The 24609-nt window shown below is 45.6% G+C and overlaps 1 protein-coding gene across 4 annotated transcripts in view; it reads left to right on the top strand.

Annotated features, from left to right (window-relative positions):
- FAM193A (family with sequence similarity 193 member A) overlaps window positions 1-24609 on the top strand; it is a 489141-nt gene that overhangs the window by 213556 nt on the left and 250976 nt on the right. For all 4 annotated transcript variants that reach the window (XM_085642531.1, XM_085642534.1, XM_085642533.1 and 1 more), the window contains 5 exons: window positions 163-240; window positions 7218-7330; window positions 7710-7952; window positions 17098-17251; window positions 17352-17531. In XM_085642531.1, the coding sequence (XP_085498657.1) occupies window positions 163-240; window positions 7218-7330; window positions 7710-7952; window positions 17098-17251; window positions 17352-17531 (768 nt within the window). The remainder of the gene's footprint in view (window positions 1-162; window positions 241-7217; window positions 7331-7709; window positions 7953-17097; window positions 17252-17351; window positions 17532-24609) is intronic.

Below are 24609 nucleotides of genomic sequence, written 5' to 3'. Positions count from 1 at the left end.
TATGTGAGCATGCAAATTGTTGGAATTATTATTCATCTAATGTACGGTTTGTTCAGAAATAGTTTTCATAATGCATTTTCAGTGCCATTATGAAGAAACACGTTTATTGCAGAAAAATGTGTGGTTTTTCAAAACTCTTCGATCTGTTGTGTATTTCTTTAGATGGCTTTGAAAACCAAACAACGCATGCTTAAAGAAGACTGGGAATTTTTTAAGCAGAGAAGATTTATTGAAGAACAAGTAAGTTTTACAAATTTAATGTCCATTATACATAATTTGGTTTGCAGTAATGCGCCTCTTTGTAACGTTTGTGTTTAGTTTAAAAAAGTAATGCAATTCCACAGTCATGGATTCATAGTTTTGTGAGTTCTATGTTTTGGTATATCATGATGCTGAGGGGTTTAATGAAGATTCTATAGTAAACAAAGTGTGGTAAAAGAGATCATAGTTCTTAGTATTAAGTATGTATGAATAATGATCATGCATGCATGGCAGAGGAATTCCAGTTTTATTTTGCGCCAGTGGAGCAGTTACATTTGTCCCTAGATTTGTTTTAACACTGAGGAGTCTGTGGCATAAATCTCCTATTTACTGCACTGGGCATACTAGACCCTGTTGGGAGAGGAGTGGAGCGAGACACAAGGCAGACAGGAGAAACTGGGAACCAACTGTTGGAGTGAGGTCATTTGCCTCTGGTGTCCTGCAGCCTGCCCTACTATTGCTCTGCAACCTTGGACAAGTAGAACTCCTGCATTTGACTGTCAGGGTAGCGAACACAAGCAATCGAAGGCTTCTCATGGAGGTAATATAGAATGCTCAAGTTTAGCACCGATTAATCAAACAGTCACAATTACTTTAATCTCTAGCCCAGTGCTTGTCTCTTTAAGAAAGAAAATACTTTTAATCCCACGGCAGTACTAAATTCTGCACAATTAAACGTAGCATACAGAGTAGTGACCGTGGCTGTGATCCTCCCATGTGGCACTACACCAATCGAGTTTCTTTTGCTAGTCCCACTCACATAAACCCTTCTAGATTGTTCCCATTCTAGTAGTCCAATATAAGCATGAATCCGGCTCGCCCCTAGATATATGATAAATGCGCTATCAGTTCATGGGTTTCTTAGTCCTTACCCACCTGGTAGTGTAGTGGGTAGAATAGAACTTTATTGACTTTTATTTATACCTCAACTGAGGTCAACAAATACATAATTAAAAAGTGGTAAAACTGTTATAATATTCAGGTATTAAAACAGTTTTAAAAAGCTTTTTAAAAATGTATACAGATTATAACAAGTAAATTCATCAAGCGGAGATTTACAAAACTCAATTAAACTTTTTAGAGATCTAAGATTGTCTAAAAAATATAGGCCTTATATGCCCATGCCGGATCTCTACCAGAGTGGCGTTTGGACAGATTAATAACACATGTATGAAATCCTGCCGTCCTCCATTTCATAAATCACAAGTTTCTGTGGAACTGTCTAGTTTATCCCATTCAAAAGTAACGGTCTTTAAGGGGAGGATCTCCAGCCTCGTTAAAGTAATGGTACGCCTGACCCTGTGCTCTAATGAAAAACGTATGTACCATTTTAGATTTTTAAATTGTTTAATGTCTGCAAGGTGTGCAAAATGTTTTAGCGGAGAACAGTGGTCTACATCTGACTCATAGCTTAATCTTAAGGTAGAGCTTCAGATGTGAAAAGTTCATAGATTTGAAAAGTTCAATCGTGCAACCAGACTGGGTTAGTGCAATACTTAAGTTCTTATTAAAAGTATGGTGAGATGCCTCGTCTCAAAGTCTCCAATTTCAAGATATGCCTTATGGTCCCTTGGTCTGCGTGTAAGAGACTTTAGGCCCAGCGAAGTATGTTTGTAATAGCGTTTGCTTTTGCATACACACTGACTATGGATAACTCCAGGCGGATTGCTTGGACAGGGACTGACTGATTGACTGTTTGCAAGACTGCGATGTTATCCGTCACAGAATGCTTTGGTCGAAAGGCAGCCTGAGTCATTGGTATTGCTCCTGTAGAGAATACCTAATCTTTCAGATGTTTCAGCACGCATGTTGCAAAGAGCTTCCCTGTAGCATCCCGGAGGGCTATCTGTTGGTAGTTGTTGGGCAGCAGACGTGATCCATTTTTCATGATGGGAACCACAATACTCCCTTGCCGTGATTTTTAAATTCTCCTGGTGGAGAGACAATGGGAAAGTACAGGAGCCAAAAACATTCTCCAGTCTTTAGGATTGCCTTGAAGAACTTTAATAGGGATTTTATCTGGGCCTGTTGCTGCAGTTGATCTTGCTGCCTTTATACATACTGCTGTTTCTTTCGCTGATGGTGCTATCATATTGTGTAATTTCTCCTCCTTTCTATACCCGATTGTATTGATTTTGCCAGGCTGTTAGAAATGCGCCTAAGCCAGGCAGAAACCACCACTCTAGTCAGGGCAAGGGAGTTACACGCTGAAGATAACCCCTGCTCACCCCTTTGGTAGCTTGGCACGAGCAGTCAGGCTCATCCCAAAGGCAATGTGTAAAGTGTTTGCGCAACACACACAGCAGCAACACCCTAGGCACACTACAAAAGAGACTGCATTCAAGGTTATATTTAAAAAAAAATAGCCTTTGTATTATACAAAACCCATTAAAATTATAATCACACTAGGCAATATTCACAGGAGACTATATACAGGGACCAGGCCAATCGGGCCACGGTCAGAACCATCAGAATGCAGGTAGTAAACATAAAACACAACGAGTAACTACTGGTGCAATAATGACCTCCGCATTATCACATTAGGCATAAAACACATTAGGCCCTAACCTCATTAGCATAAACACATTACGTAATAGGCCTTATCAGCATAAACACATTATGCAATAATCATGCTGCATCAATCACATTTGGCAACCATCAGCATAAACACATTATGCACACATTTGGCAGTGCACCATTGAAACACTAATTAGGTGCATACATCACCTTAGGGCCTTGCGCCCTATCGGTACACAGCACCTTAGCGTAATGGCTGAACTGACCCCGGGCCAACTGGCCTTTTACTGGGGCTCAAATGCCCCATGTCCAAATAGTCATTGCTCGAAATGAGGCCTTCCAAATGGCCCCCTGGCTGCTCATCCAGCAGAAACACGATGCTCTGGGGCGCGGGGTACAACTCACCCCCTCCTTAATGAAAGAAATGTTCCCCAAACGTTGCAGCTGCCCGCGCTCTCGCAGGGCAGCTGGGATCAGCACCATGGAGGATTGGCACCACTGTGCCGTGAGAGCCCCACCTCGGGACTCAGGGAACCAGCACTGCCCACAAAAGGAAATTAGCACTGGCACCTCGGTGCCCCAGGGAGTACCAACGTGGCTCCCGCCACCGACAATGTGTCTCGGGGGATCCCCACTCACCGGTGCTATTCTGGTGCCACTCTCTGCACCCGCAACACTTCGGATCCAATTCCTACTCACCGGGGCAGCTCGGGGACTCCTCTTCGGAGCCTCGTGGAGCCCTCCTTCACCGGGACTTCTCTTGACTTCACCCGGGCTCTCTGGTGCAGGCGGCAGACTCAGCAGCATGCGGGGTTCTCCACTGCACAACGGGAGCCCTGCCTTCCTCAGCCTGACTTCCTGCGAGGCTCCGGTTCAGGCAAGGCCGCCTCTCTTCCGTGTCGCATGCGAGATGCGGCGCTCCTGTTCTCCGGGGCAATGTGGGGTGCCTCCCGCTTTAATTACACTGAATTGCGGGGTAGGCTCCTGCTAGTAAGGCATCCATGCGGGGGTGGCTCCCGCTTTCTGGCACGCAAATGCAGCGGTGTGGGCTCCCGCTTAGAATACAAATGCAGGGTGGGCTTCCTCCCTCCTTTAAGCATAAATGCTGGGTGGGCACCCGCTCCCACCGGCCGGCAGCGCGGGGGGGAGGGGGGATCACACATGCCGGGATTCCCTCGCATGACACCCGTGCTCCTTCACCTGGCCATAAAAAATATAGCGCTCACAAGGCGCTAGGGCTCCAGAGTTTCCAAGAAGCACAGCTGGGCCCAGGCAGGCCAGCACACAGGGCCCTCCAGCAGAGAGGCAGTCCCTGGAGCCCAGCAGATCCAGCACCAGACAGCACAAGAACAGCACAACACATATGGGGTCACTGCCCCAGAATATATATACATTATTTTCCTTTGTCTGCCCTTGGCATAGGGCTTGGGGGATCCAGCCAGAACTGGTTCTGGCGGGTTTTGGAGCACTTTGTTGACAAGGCTCCTCTTCCCCTTTGTCAGGTGGGGGCTCGTCTTTAGATATACCACAGGGGGGTGGAGCCGGCATCCACACAGGCAGGCACAGACCTATTCAGGGTCAGGGGACTACTCCACCCACTACTCCAAATGCAAATGCCCTATTCAGCCTAGCGCTGACTCGCGCTGACTCACCCTGCCCCTCCTGGAGGCGCACACACACCTCACCAGCCCCTGCCACACCGAAACCAGACATGCAATACACATCCGGCAGGCAGGCACAAAGTACACAAAAATGCCAACTTATAAAAGTGGCATTTCTAAAATAGTGATAATAAATCTGCGCACACCATTGCGCAGCATTTAATATTACTATTCCAACCATACCAAACTTGACCACGCTGCTCCTCTCATATCAGTAATTACCACTGAAATACTTATCAGGGAATCCCCAATGCATTCTTATGGGAGGGCAGACTCACAGTAGTGAGAAACCAAAATGTATGTCTGTCACTACCAGGACATGTCACACACTTAAGATACATGTCCTACCTTTTACCTGCAATGCACCCTGCCCATCGGACTAGCTAGGGCCTACCTTGGGGGTGACTGACATGTAGCAAAAGGGGGGTCACAGACATGGCACACACTTTATGTGCCACGTCACAGCGGCAGTAACACTGCGCGCACAGGCCCTGCAATGGCAGAGGCCTGAGAAGAGTTTGAAGGCGACTTTGGTGGGTGGTGCAATCAGGGCTGCAAGCCCACCAGTAGCATTTAATTTACAAGCCCCGGGTATATGAGATACCACTTTACAAGGGACTGACCGGTAAATTAAAATGCCAAACCGGTGTAGACCAATCCTTACCATATTTTACCACAGAGAGCACACACACTTTACACTGGAGAGCAGTGCTAAAGTGCCCAGAGTCCTAGAACCACTAACACCATGTCAGACAAAAGGCTAGGAGGAAGGCAAAAAGTACAGGGATCACCCTGCAAAAAGGGCCAAGTCCAACACAGGCCATAAAGGTTTGGTGTATAGAGCTCAAGGAGATACTTTTCTCACTCCGATAGGTGAACTGGAGAGGAATAAATAGCTTTCTGTGTGCCTGTTGCTTCTGCTACTATCCTCCAGATCCTCCAGAACTTTTACTGTTTTTTTGGTTCAATGCTGTTTGAATATCCACCCAGTTTTTGTCAGTTTGTGCATGTCTGATTTTCTCCTTCTGCCATTGGCGCTTTTTTTCAACTTTACAATCTCTAGTTTAGTGTGTAAATTATAGTATTTTCATTCCTCTTTCAGAGTATTGTGTGTCCCTCTGCATTACTGTAGGCAGGAGCCGCAATGTGTGAAGTTAGTCAAGGACCGTAGGTAGTCCAGGCACGGACCGCATCTCAGTCTACACATCCACCATGCTTATTCCTGCAAGCAGCGGTCCCAGTGCAGGTGCATTCCGGACTGCTTTCTGGGTGGGTGGTTAAGTTGACCACCCCACGCTAGCCAGCATAGGTAGTTAATGCCAAGGTCACAACAGATATATCCCTAATAACCCATATGAAAATCTGTATTGGTCCTTCTCAAATGGGAACAGTCTAACCCAAACTGCCAGCTCACGTCCTCCTTGAACAGAAATAAAAGTAACCCCAGACCTGTTTTGGCTCCTAGTTAGGCCTCATCATGAATAACAACTCGAGTCCGGTTTGTGAAGGAGCTTCGAGCCCCATTGTCAGAGAGTACCATACACAAGTGGGACATCGCATTCAGGAGCTGGGTGGAATGCAAAGTCTCATCCACTTGCAACTTCTCTGGCCGCACCCCAGTCAATATAACCAGACCATCTCCACTTGTTTCCTTGTTTGGGACTGATTTGTTATCTAGGATGTCACTGTCCTAACTTTTTAGAGCTTAGCTTGACTTCTCGACCCCTGAATTCCTGTGCTGTTGCCACCCGAATCTTCCAGAGAGCTGCACCTCAATCTGTAAAGCTCCAAAGCATACTTTGACAATGCATTTATGCTCACTGTTGGGTAAATGTTCTGCATTGGATGCCTCAAGAAGCACTTCATATTATCTACTTGGCTAAATCTGAGTTTTCTTCTAGTGAAATACATTCTACTGCTTTTACTTTATATTTTATTTATTTTCACTATTCTGTGAAATCATTAAACGTTTTCTCTCGTGAGTTTGCTATAAGGAATTGAGTATAATGCTAAAGATGGAGCTGCCTGCTTTTGTATTAGATGGTCACTTTCTTACTGGGTATAATTTTGGCCAGGAGGGTTAGTTGAGCTGTATGTTTTATGTACTGATGAGCTGTATAGTTTCTATTATAAGAATGTCTTCTAATTTATCAACATTTGCATTTTGAATAAAAGTGTGATGTTATTTCTGAAAGAAAGTCTAATGCACACCACTCAATCATTCTACGTCAAACTACAGTTTTAAATAGGGACCTTATTCTCATATTGTGATCAGTAAGTAAACCTAGCATACCTCTAATTTTCAGTAGCTAGAAAATGGCTTTGAGTGTTCACTTTGAACATTTTCATCAACACCATTCATATCCATTTCTAAGAACTGATTTTCAGAAATAAGTTATATGATTCTGCAAGCTACAGATAGGTAGGTTTTACAGTCAGGACTTGACCTTTCTAAATAGAGGTATTTGGGTGATATGAGATTGAATTCCACATCCACAGTTGCACAGTCCAGTGTGCATAGTCTTTCAAGCAAGAGTGATGAATGGTGCACTTGTCTTGGGCTGTTCTTATTCCAAAACCTAGTGAATTTGTGTTACCCATTTATCAGTATTTGCACATCATTTGACACAAAGGAGTTGCTTTAAGTTGGAAAAAGCTGCTGCTAACCACTTGGGTTACAAAATCCCAACCAGCAGCATCTTCATTTGTTTTCTCTGTACATTAAAGCTGAAGTTGTAGTCCAACAAATATGCAAAATTATGTTTTATACTTTTTTAGTTAAATAACAAGAAAGCACTATCTGGGGAGAACAACTTCACAGACACAATGAGGCACATGTTGTCAACTCGCCTGAGCATGCCCGACTGTCCCAACTGTAACTATAGGAGAAGGTGAGCCCTTGTTATTCATGGTTCGTAAATAGTCAAACATACAGTGATGAATTGTACTGAAACAAAAATTCGAAGATGGAACTAAAGCAAGATTAAAGGGTTATTTAAAAAAAAAAAATTGGGTTAGCTTGACTTCTGCAGCGTAAGTTAACTTCCATTTGTCTAAGCATGTTATATATTTCAGGCTATCTGAACTATCTGCAGGTAATCCTTTCTTGCACATGGCGCGTAATTTTTATGATATATTATTTTCAAAGTCTTATTTGAGATGTCTACTCCTCTGCCTAGCATTTGAACGTAGCTGCATTTATTGAACGTTCTGATGTGGCCATAAAGTGCAAATTTACTGTAACTGGATGTTTGTTCGATTCTCGAGCAGGTGTACGTGTGATGACTGCAGCCTTTCGCATATCCTCACTTGTGGCATCATGGACTCTCCCATCACAGATGACATCCACATTAGCCAGTTACCACTGCAAGTAGAATCTGCTCCGGACTATCTTTCTGAAATACGGCCACCCAGTATGTCTTCAGCAAGTTCAGGGTCAGGGTCCAGCTCTCCCATTACCATTCAGCAGCATCCCAGACTCCTCCTTGCAGACAGTGGCTCTGCACCTACATTGTGAGTACATTTCGTTTTGACAAGTTTGTACACATTTTTACATATCATCACAGTTACTTTCAAGATGCAAATTTCACACACTTTAGTTGTATTCTGGTGCTTTTATGCCCTGTGCTTGCCATACCGTACATTCGTGCATACTGTAGTCTTTGACACTCCTAACCAGTGACCGAAACAAATATATCCACATTGTGGTTAACCAAGAATTGTGGCAAAGCATAGGTATTGTGAAGCTATCCTGCACAAAGGCCTGCTTTCTGCATGCACATTGGAATCAGCTTGTTATATTTTAGATGACCTGTAAGGACTCTTCGGCAACAGGCACATTTTTCTGACATTTTAATATTGAGATCCTCTGCACCAGGGATACTCCAAGTATGGCCTGGGGGCCGCATGAGGCCCTCCTGACCTTTAATTGCAGCCCCCTAGTGACCAGCAGCTCTGGGCTGCTGTTCACTTGACAGATCATGAACATTGAGAAAGCTGTGAAACAGATCAATAAAGGTTTTCTTGTTTCACATTTTGCAATTCAGCCATCAGGTAAGTTTCTCTTTCAATCTCATGTTTTACATTGGAAGTTATTGCTTTGACTTTAATTGTTGGTGCATGGACATAGTGTTGTGGTTGACAGAAGTCACAAGTCTGTTTGTTATCCACACCATGCTTATCCAGTATTGGATCTTTCAAAGATTCACATGCTTGAATCATCCCCGCTGCCGAGGTGGGAGTCGCGCTGTAAAATTAAATACATATATACAGCAGTAATAAACATATTCTAAATGGCTATAATGAACTACACAGTCACTGCAGTAGCCCATCCTTGTCTTTTTGTAAAAAGAACCAAAGTTGAAACACAGCCAATCCGGCTCCAGCACCATCGAGAACACTCCACAGAGAGGCAAGTCCCTCAGATTTCCTACCGCACATTGTGTGACAGGGAGTCTCCCTGAGCTCTGCTCAGTTTTTAGGTCTTGCCTAGCGCCGCGCGCATGCGCTGCTCTAGGAGAGGGCTATTGGAATCACTTCAGACTTCCAAAAGCCTTTTCCGTGTTGGTCGGCCTCCTCCCACACATTCCTTTGGCCTTTACATGTGGCTTTCAAAAATTGAAAGCCCTCAATTGGCCAAAGGCGCGATCATGTCCCCGCCTTCTCCCTAAATGTTGACTCCCATGGCCTAGGGTTCTCGGGAGCGAGCAGCAGCAGCGCCGCCGGGTGCCAGCTGCATACTTAACATTCCTTTCAGTGCGCATGCACCATACGCGGTCTGTTTGATCGTATACATAACTGTTCACAGGCAAGGCGTGCTTGCAAAAAAGATGTTGTTGATTTTGTGTTTTGGTACCCCAAATACCCCTAAATGTCTCATGTAACGTTATGGCTGCAAAGTAAAGCGCTCTGACACCTCTGGGCAATGTCCTCGCTATATAAAATCGCTTAAATTAATAATAAATACTCTTTCCGACAATCGGCACCCACCTCCAGTCCTTATGACTTCCCCTTTCCTCTGTTACCTCACCTTGCCACCGTCTTTCTTAACCCAAGTTCCTAAATCCCAACTGTCTATCGGTGTGTCCTCTCTCAATGCCCATGAGCACTGAATGCAGTCGAGCAACCGTCATACCTGGAAGTTATCGCTGAGCCTCATGATTGAGAGAGAGGGGCAGGGCGGTGGAAGTGGACAGATGCAAATGCAGTTGCGAGTTGCCTCTCTCCTAGTCCGCCACCTCCCTCTCTGGCTACCCCCCTTGTAACAGAGGACCCTTTGGGCAACCCCTAACAACCAGTGCATAGGCACGAGGACAGATGTAAACACATCTGGGAGCCGCCCCTCACACGGACGAATAATAGCTTATGGGACCCAAAAGTGTGCTTCTGTGGCATTTACGCCCACTGCCATTAACCAGGTGTCTTTTTCCTTTTCTTGATGTGTGGGTTAAGTTGTGAATAAAACTACACGTGCCTTGGTCCCTGGTGGTTTATTTTGCTTTGCCATTTCCCAGACACCTTTAAGTCATGCTTATCGTTGTCGCTGAGTAACGTCTTCTGTTTAAGATAATATTACAAATTTTCATCATGTATAGATATTTCTCCTCTTGTCTGGGAACTTTCTAGCTCTGAAACTCTAGCACTCTGGTACAGAAGAAATTGTTACTTGGCATTTACATTTCGGACTGCTGCTGTTGCCTCACAGTTCTGAGTGTTGCATGATTGTGAGAGACCACGCTGATCTGGGATTTTGTGCAGCCTCAAGCCTGTTTAGAGAGGTTCTGTATTGGGCTCCATGGTCAGTGTTAGATCACTTTCGTTCACAGGGAAACCATGGGCAAAGGAGCTCCAACTTAGGGGGTTGTTTGCCTCTGATGTCACAGGATGTTTCTTACTGTGGCTCTGTAAACACGCCCCTTCAGCACTCTACTCTCAGTAGTAACAGTGGCGAATATCCACAGGCTTCTCAAGGAGGAAGCGTGGGAGAGCTTCCATCGCAGTGCTACCCCTCGCATTTAAAGTTCTTGCAATCAGCAGTCTCAGTCGCAATGTTCATAGCTCAACAATGCAAGCTTCTTCACAAGTGCTGGTCACAACTGGTCCGGCAGTGAGCACCTGGTTCTCACTCGCTTTGGCACTCAGTTCGATTCCTCAGAAGCCGCAGTAGAGGCCACCACTCTGATTCTGTTCTAGTAAGCATGCTCCAATGTGGATGTCTCTGCTGGTCACAGGCTTTCTTCTGAGTCTGATGGTGATTTGCTGGGTCAGAGATCATGGGGCCACTGCAGGAACTTCTTTAGTGGTTGGGCAACTCCAACTCAGCTCATTGGGATTGGACAGCATCACAGTTGGCACAGGGCCAAACAGCCATCACAGTGGCTTACTTCTCTTTAGCCACAACTTCAAGACTTGCAGCTGCCAGGTTCGCCTGGGCACACTATTTAAGTTCAGTTTGGGCACTCTTTAGGGTAGTGCCACAGTGCGGGCCACTTCAGGAACAAAACAGTGCAACTATCCCCTGGGCAGACTGCAGGACTGTGCCATGGTGCCGGACACTCATGCACATCTTCAAGGTTACAGCGAATGTCATCCTCTCCGGCACACTTCAGAGCAATGCCATGGTGCTGAAGCCTTGAGCAAGAGAGTGTTCCCTCAGTCTTGGGAGCAGCACACATCACTCTGTCTCAAGTCTATCTGGGCAGACAGACCCTCAGCTCTGTTGCAGGCGCTTCTGCTCGCCCTGGTTCGTCACACCTGTAGGGTCGGCACACTCTTTCCCCTTATTCTCAGGCTGGCCAGTCTCCAAACACTTAAGTACAGTAAGGCCACTGTTCCTTCCAGGTCAGACTCTTAAGTGATGTCCCCTCACCTCTGGGAGGCCAGAGACCAGGTTTCATTGCACAACAGTGCTCTTATTCTGCAAAGTACTCCCTTCCTTGGTTGAAGAGCGCTTGGAACTGGAGCAACAAGTGGGTCAGCAGCTCACACGTTTAAACAATCTAAGCAAAAAGGAAATGTTTATTCTTTGTCTGGGCTCTCAGCACCAGTTTGGGATGGTTCTTTTATCATTTGTCATGTCCGGGCTGCCTTCCAAACACAGTGATACTTGTATAATGATGCTCCTCCCAGCAGGATTGTCTCCAGTTTGGAGCACTCACAACAGGGGCACACAGAGATGTGACCATTCCGTACCTGGCTAGCAACAGCTACACTGATCAGGAAAGATACAAACGGCTGGTCTCACATAAAGGACATTTCACACTTTGAACAGCAGGGGCTGGAGTTCCACGATTCACTCCCACCATCTACAACTTAGCATTGTTTAGGAAGTTTAATAAGCATCTCCTCTCAAAGGATATCATCAAATTTGTGATGGAAATCCTGTCTCGTCTTTCTCCACTTCAGTGGCTAGGTCTCCTCCCTCCTGCTTTAGGCATGTGAGCAGAGCACTACCTTTGTCTGGTAAAATAACCTTACCTTCATATTGTGCACATGAGAAGGTCAGGGGCTTTCAAAATGGTACCCACAGACCTCCATTACTTTGACTCGATCATACAAACAACGCATGCACCACACAGGCTACATAAATACAAATATGCCTAACGCACTTGCGGTGTTGGTGTTGGGATCTGGGTTGCTGCATAGAAGTGGAACTTTACACTAGTAGACTAGTAGGCCTCTACTCCAGTGACACAGATAAAATGGGTTGACTGCAACTACTGATTTACGCAATATGGTACGCTGCCAACTCTACGTGCTAAACCTCTGACAATCACCGTAGTTCACAGTCAGTCAAATTAGGGCATGCTTGGTACACCCTTCTAGGTCACAGGAGATGTTCTGGACTTCACCCATGTCAAGGAGCAGACCTAGGCTTCACACACTGGATTAGAGAGAAGCTGGGAAAAAAGAAAAAAATGAGGATACCAAATACTAGCAGTCAGGTGCTCAGGGCAGGTAGAACACAACTGTATACCATGCAGCGGACAATTTCATCCAGTTAGTCAGTGATTGTGTCTCTGTATCCAGTGTGGGTGTCTCCCTATCCCAGTGTCAGCAAGTCTTTTTGTGGTCTCGCCTAGCGCAGTGCACATGCGCTGCTCTGGGAGAGGGCTCTTAGAATCACTTCAGACTTCGATGAGCCTTCTCCGTGTGGGTCGGCCTCCTCCCACACATTCCATTGGCATTTGCGTGTCTCTTTAAAAAATTGAAAGCCCGCAATTGGCCTAAGGCGGGGGGATCATGTCCCTCCTTCTCTCTAAATGTTGACTCCCATGGCCTAGGGTTCTCTGGAGCGAGCAGCAGTGCGGCCGGGTGCCAGCTGCATACTTAACATTCCTTTCAGTGCGCGCGCACCACACGCGGTCTTGTTTGATCTTCTACATAATTGTGCACAGGCGAGGCAAGGCGTGCTGGCTTGATACTATGGTGAGCATTGCTTATTTATTTTAGTGTTTTATATAGTGCTTGCTACACCCGAAGGTATCGTAGCGCTTTACATGTTGATTTCTCTTACTTCGAAAACACATACCCATGGTTTCAAGCCCTCCCCTTGCCTTGTTATAATTTTCATATTTAGATGTGTTTTCTTAATTGCTACCAGACGGCTCAGTCCCATGCCGCCCCGTCCGCTCTTACACGCTGCACTCATTTAAGCTCCAGTTGTGAGATCTTTTAATAGGGCGCTCTTTGGTGACCCATCGGGATTGGGAGGTGGAGGTGCTAACTCAAGGCTGAGTTTCTCCAGATACATTTGGCTCAGCTTAAAAGGCTTCATCCTGCCCTCCCTTCCTCACCTTTTTTTCCTCTCTTAGTCGTCCTGCATGTCTTTTACACCTTTCTCTCCTTCTTTACAAAAGAAAAGTTTTTACTTTTCTTCTTTGAAAGCACTGACAATTTACGACGACAAAGTGCTTGAATGCCCTTGGACCCGCTTTGCGCTATTTAAGTCTGCAAAAAAGGAAACCATGGCGCCGCAGTCACATCCTGCGCACATTGTAACTCATGCACGGGTGCGCAAACAGCCCCACACTTTTCTTCCAGCTCTGCGAGGCTGGGGCATTGCCCCTATTTAGGGGGACACGCTGCTCTAGGTATCTGTTCATAGACCGCCGAAAATCGCCAAATTGTCGGATAGTTAAGTTACTGGCTAGAGAAAGAAATAATCCTTAAAATAATAGCTTCTTTTGATACTGGAAGTTACTTGTTGCCTCCTGCTAACACGTCATTGTCCTTCGTCTTACATATTCGATCGCCTTAGTTCTCGTTTCTGAGCGTTGGGGAGGGAGGTGATTTCTGGTAGGAAAATCTCTCAAGTAAGACGTGCCGGTCTATAATTGAAGGCTTTGCCCCAAAAAATGCAACAATGCAAAACAAGCACTTTGGCGTGCAGCTCGGCTACTAAGTAGGAAATTGTACACTGACAGAAAAAGCAGTATTTTCCCCATTCCTTGGTCATGCTTCAGACTAATTCCTCTACTGAAGTTTGCCAGCCTTCTATGAAATGCTTGAGATTTAGAACACTAAGAAGTAATGTTAACATTGTGGGTGACTCGTCAAATTATGACTACTAGGATGTGCCTCAAAGGTCCAGTGGGATCCCTTAACCCTTTTCCGCAGAGTGCTGTTGGTCAATCAGAAGTGAGTTGTTCCAGGGATAAAGTCCTAGATCACATCTCTAGGGAGTGAGCCTATCCTCAAATCTATCTGTTTACTAAAGCTGCGGAAAGTGCCCAGACTTCTATTCTAAGCACTACCCTTGTCAGAGGTCTCTGAGATGTTTTCATTTTCCCTTGGAGATTTGAGCTGGAGTAAATCTTTCCTCTGTTGCATCTGATTCAGGAAATAAAACCGCACAAAGCCAAGATGATCCTGATAGCGTCAGTGATCCTTAATGTCTAAATCTTCATCTCAGCTTGGCCAAACAAATCCATGGACACTGTCTGTGCAAGGCAACTGGTTATCCTTCAATACCAGTTAAGTGACTGAACGTACAAGCTTAGTTCTTGCTTGCTTGAACTTTGAAAATTATTATTGTTCTTACTTTGGCTTGAAACCAGTCCATCAGTAGCTTATTTGAGCGAGTAGTCTACCTTATCTGGATGGTGTAAACAAGAGCAGTTGAACAAATGGAATTTGATCTTACACAGTAGGCAATTTGCTCTTTATTGAACACAAGAAGTTTCAGTTGTGTAGGTTCCACTGCAGATCTAAGTTGCGGGCTTGGGTCCGAACCCAAGACCCTTCTCACGATTAACTTCACCCTCGAAGTCCTACAGTAATTCCAAGTGCAAGCATAAGAAAGTGAAGTGGGCCTCAGTCCCAACCCGCCAGTCTGACTCTAGAAAGAAGATTGAAACGTGTCACAATATTAGTTGCATCGCCTCAAGGTCACAGACCCAATGCCTCAGTTGGTACCAGTGTCTACCCCGTAGCAGGCTGAGGTCTTAAGAGGTGGTGCTTCATATTTTAAGTGCAATTGCAGCTTCCTCTTGCGTGCCTTGGACCTCCTGCAACCGCAGGGGCACACAGTTCTGTTACTGCTGGCGGGCTCTGTTCCCTTGATGCCCGTTACCCTGGGCTCTCTGATTCTGATACAGACTTGTACTGCAGCCCAAAGTTCCACGCTGGTCCATGCTACACTGGCTCCAGAAGACGACCTGGTGCTGATGCATGGTGAGGATAGTGATGGGGGTGGCTTGCTCCATGCTCACTACACTGATGATGCCCTAAACATTGATTTACCAGTGGGCTTGACACTTCACATGAAACAGAGCTCGACTACCCACTTGGGCCACTAAGTGAAGAAAGTGGCTTGTTTGCTTTAGTGGTTTGGAGGACAGCTGAGGCACTAGAATTACAGTTGTCCTCACAGATTTTACCGCAATTACTTCTAACCTCTTGCTTTCCTTTAAAAATGCCCTCATTGTTACTTTGATGTCTGCTTTGTTGAAGTCTTATTCTTGCTCGCATGTGGATCTGTAGGTGGCCAACACCACAAACTGGTGCCTAATGACGTGGATATTTTTCACCAAGCACCCCACCAATTTAGTATTTCCTTCCAGGTTCGCACTCCATCACGTCAGTCAGATGGGTCCTACAAATCGTTAAAAATGTCTGTGCTCTACCTTTTTCCTTTCTGCCCCACCAACCATTCTGATGAGCACTTATCAATTGTACTACAGGAGGTGCAGCCGTTGCTGTCCAATGGTGCCATCAGGAGGGTTCAGGACTCGGAAAGAGGAGGAGGTTAATACTCTGGCTATTTCCTCTGTCCAAATAAGTAGGGAAGGTCTCATGCCTACAGGGAGGTGAAGGTGGGCCACATATGGTGTCTCCTAAAAAAGCTAAGCAGTTGCTGGTTTTGCCAGTAGGTGGTAGCCTAACCCTATTGCTTTTTATGAGGAAGCACCTATTCACCAAGGTGTATTTGTGGCGTTATAAATGCAGCCTCATGCGTTCAGGCTTTGTTTCACCAAGAGAGGAGGAGGGAGAATACTTCTATTCTGTTAAATCCTTTGGGTGACATGCACACTGCGGTGTCTGTGCTTTAATTCTGTTAGTTATGTTTTTGTGAGTTTGATTCTTTTAGTCATGATTTCTTACTGACCGATTGCAGGTGTTTGTGCGACCTTAAACTGGTTATTTGTTTTGCTTAATAATTGACTGGTAACTGTCAAAAAGCACCTTCTTCCAAAAGACTAAAACGCACTTAAAATATCTTGTTTCTGAGCTGAATAAAAATGGTCTAACAATTTGAGGGGGCAGCTTTCCAAAGAAAAAAGGTTTGACAGGGCTTAGACTTTTTGATGATATATTGTGATCTGCAGGTAAAGGATATACAGAAGAATATACTGACGGCAAGCATCTTTAGAACTTTAAACAGCCAAGGACAAGCACCTTCCATGATGATGTATATTTTTGTAAAAAATAAAATACTGTGTTTCAAAGATAACCAGTACAATAGAAACAACAACACTATTATTGCTATCAAATTGAAGTACCATAATCCTTGAAAGGTGAAGAGCATTTTAAGAGAGCATAGACGTATCTTTAAAATACATCTGAAATCTATTCTTGTTAAAAGAAGGAAAAAAAATGATCCTTCAAAAGATGAAAGTAGAAGATGAAGACCAATACTAACTTAGTAATTAAAATGAGAACGAAATTTAAAAAAAGGCGTCTCGAACTTCAACCATAGTGATTAACTATCTTGACCAGAGTTAGGCATGCCACAGGCAGGCACTCGTATGTTTGTCTGGGAAACACTGACACTGACTTCCCTAGATCAAGCCAGGGCCTAGATTATTTGAAGGATTTCTGTTCTGTTGGAGTGCTCAAGAAAATTATCCAATAATTCATGACACAGTATGTATCCTTATTAACTTTCTAACCGGAAGCACAGGTTTAAATTAAGCTATAAAGAAAAGGGCCACATCACTGTTCATTCAATTGCAGATCGGATACTCGTGTGGCATGCAATTAAACCATAATTTGCAATTAATATTACTTATGTTTGATCCTTAAGTTCAGGTTGGGGCTCTTGTAAACATTGTGAGTGTGAAACACATTTGACCAGTTATGAGATATTTTCGCAATCATTTTTTGTTTGTTACATGATTTAAAAATTTAATATACTCATTGAAACATTTGTTTTTAGTGGTAGTGATGATGAAGATGTTGCACCATTATCAGCAAAATTTGCTGATATTTACCCGCTAAATAACTACAATGACGCAGAAGTTGTAGCCAACATGAATGGAGTCCATACTGAACTAAACGGCGGGGGTGAAAACATGGCACTGAAAGATGAGGTACTTGATTTTATGTTGCATGAATCTTTTTTGTGTGCGTTTTTTTGACAAAGAATGTTTTGCTACTGTTTTAATTTTCTTTTTTTTAATAAATCTTCAGTCTCCGCAGATGAGTAGCACTGGTAGTAGTTCTTCAGACGTAGATGATGACGAAGCAGATGGAGAAAGCAGTGGTGAACAGTCATCGACCCAAAAAGAAGACATTTCTCTTGGAAAAAGGCCATCAAGGAATAAAGAAGCAAATATGGATAGTCCACCACCATCGTATCCTAGTCAGCAGGTAAGTTGTGTGCACTTTAGTAGTTATTATCTTTGTTATGTGCACTGTATCATCATTTACGTAACTCGTTAAAACTTTGTTTTAAAATCCATTGCTAATAGAAAGCATCTGTACTAATGAATGCAGGATGCAAAAACTTTTGAAGCTTCGTATGAATCAGAAAATACTTTCAGTTGTTTACCATAGTAAAGTTTGCTAGTGCTTCTCGTGTTTGTTCACTCATACAGATTACATGTTCCCCTTGCAGTTTACATTTTTGTGGTTAAAGTGGGGTACCTGTGTACCTATTTGCTGTGGTTTATCAGACACTTGAATGAGATTTTGTTGCTCTCTTTAGGTTGCTCTGCCTGGTTGCAAAATACTTTATTTTTGGGCTTGCGAAAAAACTTACAATGGGCTTAAAGCTTACTATTGGATGACTTTATTATCACTTGCTTCATATTCTATGACTTGCCTACCCTGCTTCTCTTTGTTCCTCTCCTGGAGCATAGCTCTTAACCATTCTTTTTTTTTTTTTTAAAACTCTTTTTATTTGAATCTGGGCGTAATTTAATCACAAAGCACCTACATACATTGCAGTTCATTGTTTCACACTCCTTCGACATTTCACACCTCGTTAAGCTCCACAGTACAAAAAGCATAGCATTATTACATGTGTTAATCTCTCAACCGCCCTCCCCATCAGATACCTCGTCTGTCCGCACCCTTGGTGGTTCAAATGTAGCCCCTAAATTTATTCCAAGCCCCCCATATCCTATTCCACTTTTGAGGACAGCCTTGATTGACGAACACTGCTTTTTCGGCTACCATTGCGGCGTCCATGTCTTTGCACCATGTGGCAAGCGTCGGTGACTCCTCCGAACCCCATTTTTGGGCAATATTACGCTTTGCAATCATCCCCAGTGTGGCCTAATACTGTGCTGGATGAGTAAGGTCAGTTGGCTCCCAGACATTCAATAGACGCCTCTTGGGCTCGGGCACCAGTGACACCTCCTCTGTTTGTGATATCGTTCTCATCACTTTTACCCAGTAGGCCTCAATTTTCGGACATTGCCATATGGTGTGATAAAATGTACCCTCCTCCCCACACCTTCGTAGGAAGAATGGATGCTGGATTGTCCCTATTTTGCAGAGGGTTAGCCTAGTGTAGTAGGTGCGATGTAATATTTTAAGTTGTACTAATCTAAGCTTCAAGGGTATTCCCACCTCGCGTGCGGATGCTAGTGCCTCCTGCCAATTAGTGTCATCAAGTTCCCCTATATCTCGGGTCCATTTTTTCCTGAGTGCCGCAGTAGGATCAGATAAGAAGTTAACTAGCTTTCGGTAGGTGAAGGAAGTGGTGCTTTTATGCATGTAGTCAGTCAACAGCCTATCTTCTAGGGGAGTGGCCTCTGGGACCTTGGTGCAAGGTGGTAAGGCTGCTTGCAGTGCATGTTTCATCTGCAGATATCGTAATATTTCCGAGGGTGCTAGGTCATATTGCCTTTGCAGACGTTCAAATGTGCTCACCTCCCCTTTGTCCCACAGATAACCCACCGTGGAGATGCCGATCGCATCCCATTGGGCAAATCCCTTACTGTTCTTGAGTCGTCCAAGTCGCCATGTATCCCAAAGCGGAGTAAGTTGGGGTATAACTCCTTGCCAGCCCAACTTAGCATGTGCCGCATGCCATATGTTGACTGTATGGATTGTAGGTCCGATCAGTGAAAGGGGTATTTTTTGTTGTAAAGTGCTGACATAAGTCCCTCTTTTCCCAGCCCATATCTATCTGCTTGAAACGCGGGGTCTGTTTGCGGGGATGTTCGGAAGAGCTATTCTGCTGTCGTACCACCCCCTGACCAATTTGTTTTGTGCTATGCGCGCCGGTTTGTTTCCCCATAGCAGACTGGAGACCTCCGCCGCTATCGCCCTGAAGTCACTTGGTAGCACTGGGAATGGTGTGTTTTCCAAAGCGTACAGGAATCGAGGAAGCACCATCATTTTAAAGAGCGCTGCCTTTCCCAGCAGTGTCAGCAGTAAAGTGCCCCAGTGTATCACATCCCTTTTTAAACGCTCTAGGGGGGGCATTAGGTTCTTTTTAAAGAATTTGTCCGAATTAGCCGTTATATGAATACCTAAATACTTAAATGTGTTCTCAGCAATCTGCAGCGGACAATCTCTGGGGAGTTGCGGTTGAGGGCCATGAAGCACAAATAAGATAGATTTGGGCCAATTTATGGTACAGACAGATGCCCGGCCAAAGAGCTCGCAAATATTTAGGAGCACCATAATGGAGTGCTTAGGGGAGGCCATATATAACAAAACATCATCCGCATACAAAGAAATGCGGTCCTACCATCCTTCCGCCCACCATATCCCACGAATCATCGGTTCCCATCTAATCCATGCCGCCAGTGGTTCCAGCACAAGAGCGAACAGGAGCGGAGATGGTTGGCAGCCTTGGCGCATCCCACGAGTCAATGGAACGTCTTCAGAGATATGACCGTTTGCCGTAACATGTGGTTTAGCATGCAATAGGCGTATCCACGTGCAAAATTTAGGGCCGAAGCCAAGGTGAGTAAGCACTGCAAAAAGGAAGGGCCATTCCACCATATCGAATGCCATTTGGGCGTCTAAGGAAAGAATAACGGCTGGCTCCTGGATATACGGTATACGGGCCATCAGCCCATGTAGACATCTCAAATTAAGACCCGTGTTTCTACCGGGCATGAATCCCACCTGATCCGGGTGTATCAGGGTCGTAAGATGCGGGGTCAGTCTTATTGCAAGGAGTTTCGCGAGGATTTTAGCCTCTGCGTTGATTAAAGATATGGGGCGATATGAGGCACAGTTTTGGGTTTGCTACAATGGTAGCCATCCGCTGATCTAGAGGAAGTTCTCCTGACTGTAAACTATCACAGTACATATGTAACAGATGTGGGGCAATTATCCCAGCCGTCTTTTTATAAAGTTCAATGGGTACTCCATTGGGGCCCAACGCCTTTCCTAATTGCAAAGAACCGATTGCCACCTGTATCTCCTCAGCCGTAAGATCGGCCTCGAGCGTGAGAGCCGCCTCTGGCGTGAGCTTAAGCATATTGATACCTTGTATGCAAGTCTGCGCCTCTTCCTCAGTCATGGTGGACAATGACGTGTAAACCTGCTGAATGTGGTGCGCCAATGTGCGTACTATTGTCTGTGGGCCATCTTGTGTTCGGATTTGTGCTCCCCATTTCTTCCTTTGCTCCCTTTTGTCGAGCCATGCCAGGAGCTTCCCGGCCTTATCGCCGGTCTCATACACCTTATGTTGTGCGTCCTTCATTCGTGACCTAGTCACTTCCTTGAGGTAGTCTGTTTTCTTGTTTAAGACGCAGACATTGGGCTGTGGCTAGAGATGGGTTGCGTGTGTATTGGTCATCGGCGTCTTGTAGATCTAATTCTATAGTGTTTAGTTCTCGCTGTTTTTCTCGTTTATGGCCTGTAATAGAAGCAATGGCCTGCCCTCTAATAACCGTTTTATAGGCTTCCCACAGTATGGTTGGAGAGCGAACCGATGTGGTGATTTTTTGGGAAATAGTGTTGTGGTGATTGCTTTCAAGATCTTGGAAACATGCAAGTAACCAGGGTATATAGGATAGACACGTTGCCTCACCCTGTGGTGACACTCGTATGTTAACAGTATTGGGAAGTGATCCGAGATGCCCCTAGGACGGATTTCAATATTCGTCACGTTTCTCAGGCTGTCTGCTGATGCGAGGAAATAGTCTATTCTGGAAAGACTATTGTGAACTCCGGAGTGGAAAGTGAATTGTCGGGTGTTGGTGTGGCGGTACCTCCATACATCGGTGAGTCCAAGTGAGTCTAAAAAAAAAAAACCCATACGGGTGACGCCAGTCGTGTGCATCTTTGTGGGCTGCCGGTCAAGGGTCACATCAATTGTGGCGTTAGGGTCTCCCCCCATTTAGTTGTTCCCACTCTGGAAGAGTTAGAAAAATCACTAAGCGCTGGGAGTGTCACTGCGTGAAGGGCTGGTGGAATGTTGACTGATACTATATTGATAGATCGCCCCTCCCATTGACCAATCAGAGCTGCGAAGCGGCCGTAGTCGTCCGACTTCGTCTGGCGTATGATTAGTGGTGACTGCTTTCTCACCAATATACCTACTCCTCTTGAGCGAAAACTCGGAGTGTACTACCATCTTGAACCCCCATCTATCTAGTGCTTTGCAAGTGGTGCCGGTTAGATGCGTCTCTTGAAGTAGAGCCACCGTCGGTGAATACAGTTTCAAACATTGTAAAACTAGGCCTCTCTGTATTTTGTCCCCCAGGCCATGCACATTCTGTGTAATCAGCGATAGGGGAGTCACTTGTGACATGGGGAACATCTGCGGGTTAGGCTCTCGCGGGTCCTGCGATGTCACTACTAATATTGTGGGTGTGCGTTGTCGTGCCTGCAATGTACTTGGAGTGCAACCTTCGGAAACGTTTTATGTAAAAATGCCCTTGTGGAAACTGAAATCAAGAAAAAACATAACCATATGTTCGAGGCATATGAGCTGCAGATCACACACTAAGGATAAGATCGCCATCTGGTGTTGGGCTCGGATGATTGCAGGTTGTTGTTGTCTTCAGAAGAAGTATTTGGTCACGAGATAGGTGACTCCTCCTCTGGACAACAGTGCGCATGGGCATCCACTCCATCCTCAGATTGTTTTTTTCCGCCATTGGGTTCGGATGAACTTTTTTCCGCTCCAGCAGAAAACTTCTAGCAATCACAACAACTCTCAAAAATGTATAACTCAACGTCGAAATCCCATCAGACCGGATCCGGACGCGGCTGATGGAAAGGACACCCTTTAAAAAATGCCCCCAATGTGGAGCAAAGTTTCCTCATAGTAATCACCACGAGGTCTGTAATTTGTGCCTCTCACCAGACCACAACGAATCCAGCTGTCCAGCCTGCGCCGCATTCCGTTCGAAGAAAACTATCCGGGACCGAAGAGCTCGACGCCATATCATGGCCAAACCGGTTCTGGAACCAGAAGACATCTTTGCACAGGATGTCCCTGACGACGACTCCGAAGACCTTCAGATCGTGTCCGAGGCCGACGATTCTGATCCGGGGCAGCCTGTGAGTACCAGCTCCCCTACCCCAATCCCACCAAAAAAGACATTGGTCAAGACTCTGCCAGCTGGGCCCAGTCGCGATCCAAAATCATCTTCAGAAGCCCCGCCCCCGGCTCAGAAGAAAACTAAGCCTGCAGGTGGCTCGGGCTCGAGCAAACCTCATATTATTGTGCCTATAATACCTTCGGCACCGAAGCAGGCACCAAAAGGTCCTTCGGCACCGAAAAAATCCACCGGAACCGAAAAGTTCTTCGGCACCAAAAACATCCTCGGTGCCAAAAAAAGTCCACAAAGAACCTGTCGATCTCACAAAATCAAGATCGGAACCAAAAAAGTCGGCGCCAAAGCCACCTTCGGACACTGAGGAACTTTTTCGGCCAGATCCAACGCAAAAACGGATTTACATAAATCCTAAAACCGGACATGTCACAGCGGTGCCGTACAAGAAAAGGAAGCTGGACACAACACCTCCTTCAACTCCTCCAAAGAAGTTATGCCACTTCACCCATACGTCCTTCCTCTCCTACACTACCTCCTATCCCATCCCCCCCACCCCCACCGCCTTCACCTCTACCATCTTCTTCTCACACACCACCTCCACAGGATGATGATGATTTAGGGGGAGGGGGAGACCCAGATTTCTTTAATGATCCCACTGATCCTACTGATCCCTTTACACTCCCGGACACAGCACCAGTAGATGACTGGGCTTACTCTATGCCTGATATGCCTGATCCCACTCCATACCCCTCAAAACCCTCCCCTCCTGATGACCATTTAGGGTTTGGTCAGCTTATAAACAGGGCGGCACTGTTTCATGGCGTCACTATGCACACCGACACACCTGAGGAAGATTTTCTCCTCGACACCTTTGAGCAGTCGCAAAAGACAGTTCACATTCTACCCATGATTAAGGGAGTAATAAAGCACGCCACTGAGGTTTTTAAAGACCCTGTTAGGGCCAGGGTTCTCAACCCCCGGATCGAAAAAAAAACAGACCGGCGCCACAAGATCCTGCGTACATCAAAACGCAACTCCCCTTAGACTCTCTAGTCGTGTCAAATGCCAGAAAACTGGCGAACTCCCAAACAACCGGAGACACGCCGCCCCCAGACAGAGTCTAAACTCTTGGAGGCTTCCGGCAAAAGGCTTGCCGCACAAGCGGCTAACCACTGGCGTATTGCCAATTCACAAGCCCTATTGGCTCGCTATGATAGGGCTCATTATGATCAACTAGAGGACCTTTTGCAACACCTGCCTGATCAATACAAATCACAGGACAATTACCTCATCCAAGAGGGTAAACTAATATCAAATGCCTCCATCAAATGTGCATTAGACGCAGCGGACACCGCCTCTAGGGCAGTCAACACAAGCGTGTTGCTTAGACGCCACGCATGGCTATGCATTTCCGGCTTTAAGCCGGAAGTACAAACCACCATTCTTGCTCAACCCTTTAATCAGGAGCAACTATTCGGACCCGCAGTAGACACTGCATTAGAAAAAATGAAGAAAGATAATGAGACTGCCAAATCAATGGGAGCATTGCAGTCTACTCAACCCAGAGGCTCCTTTCGTCGCTCCTTTTATAGAGGGGCTTCCAGAAATGTGGTAACAGACACCTCTTCCACCTTCAAAACATCAGGTCAAACATCCCCTAACAGTGGATATTTTAGAGGAGGCTACAGGGGAAACAATATTAAAGGCCGAGGATGGGGCAACAACAACACCCGCACCTCTCCAGCCACTAAACGGTGACTTGCCACCACTCCCCCCCCCAGACCATTCCACTCCGGTCGGGGGAAGACTTCAACAGTTCCTACCTGTCTGGAATTCCATCACAACAGACAGGTGGGTAAGACAAATTATCCAGTCTGGCTACTGCCTCGAACTCATAAACACCCCCCCCCCAAACATACCACCCAAGCACCGTCCTATGACGTCTCACCACCTCACGCTCCTCAAACAAGAAA

The sequence above is a fragment of the Triturus cristatus genome, chromosome 2_2 (assembly GCF_964204655.1).
Source record: "Triturus cristatus chromosome 2_2, aTriCri1.1, whole genome shotgun sequence".
NCBI classification, from domain to species: Eukaryota; Metazoa; Chordata; class Amphibia; order Caudata; family Salamandridae; genus Triturus; species Triturus cristatus.
This window is presented reverse-complemented; position numbering and strand designations above follow the sequence as displayed.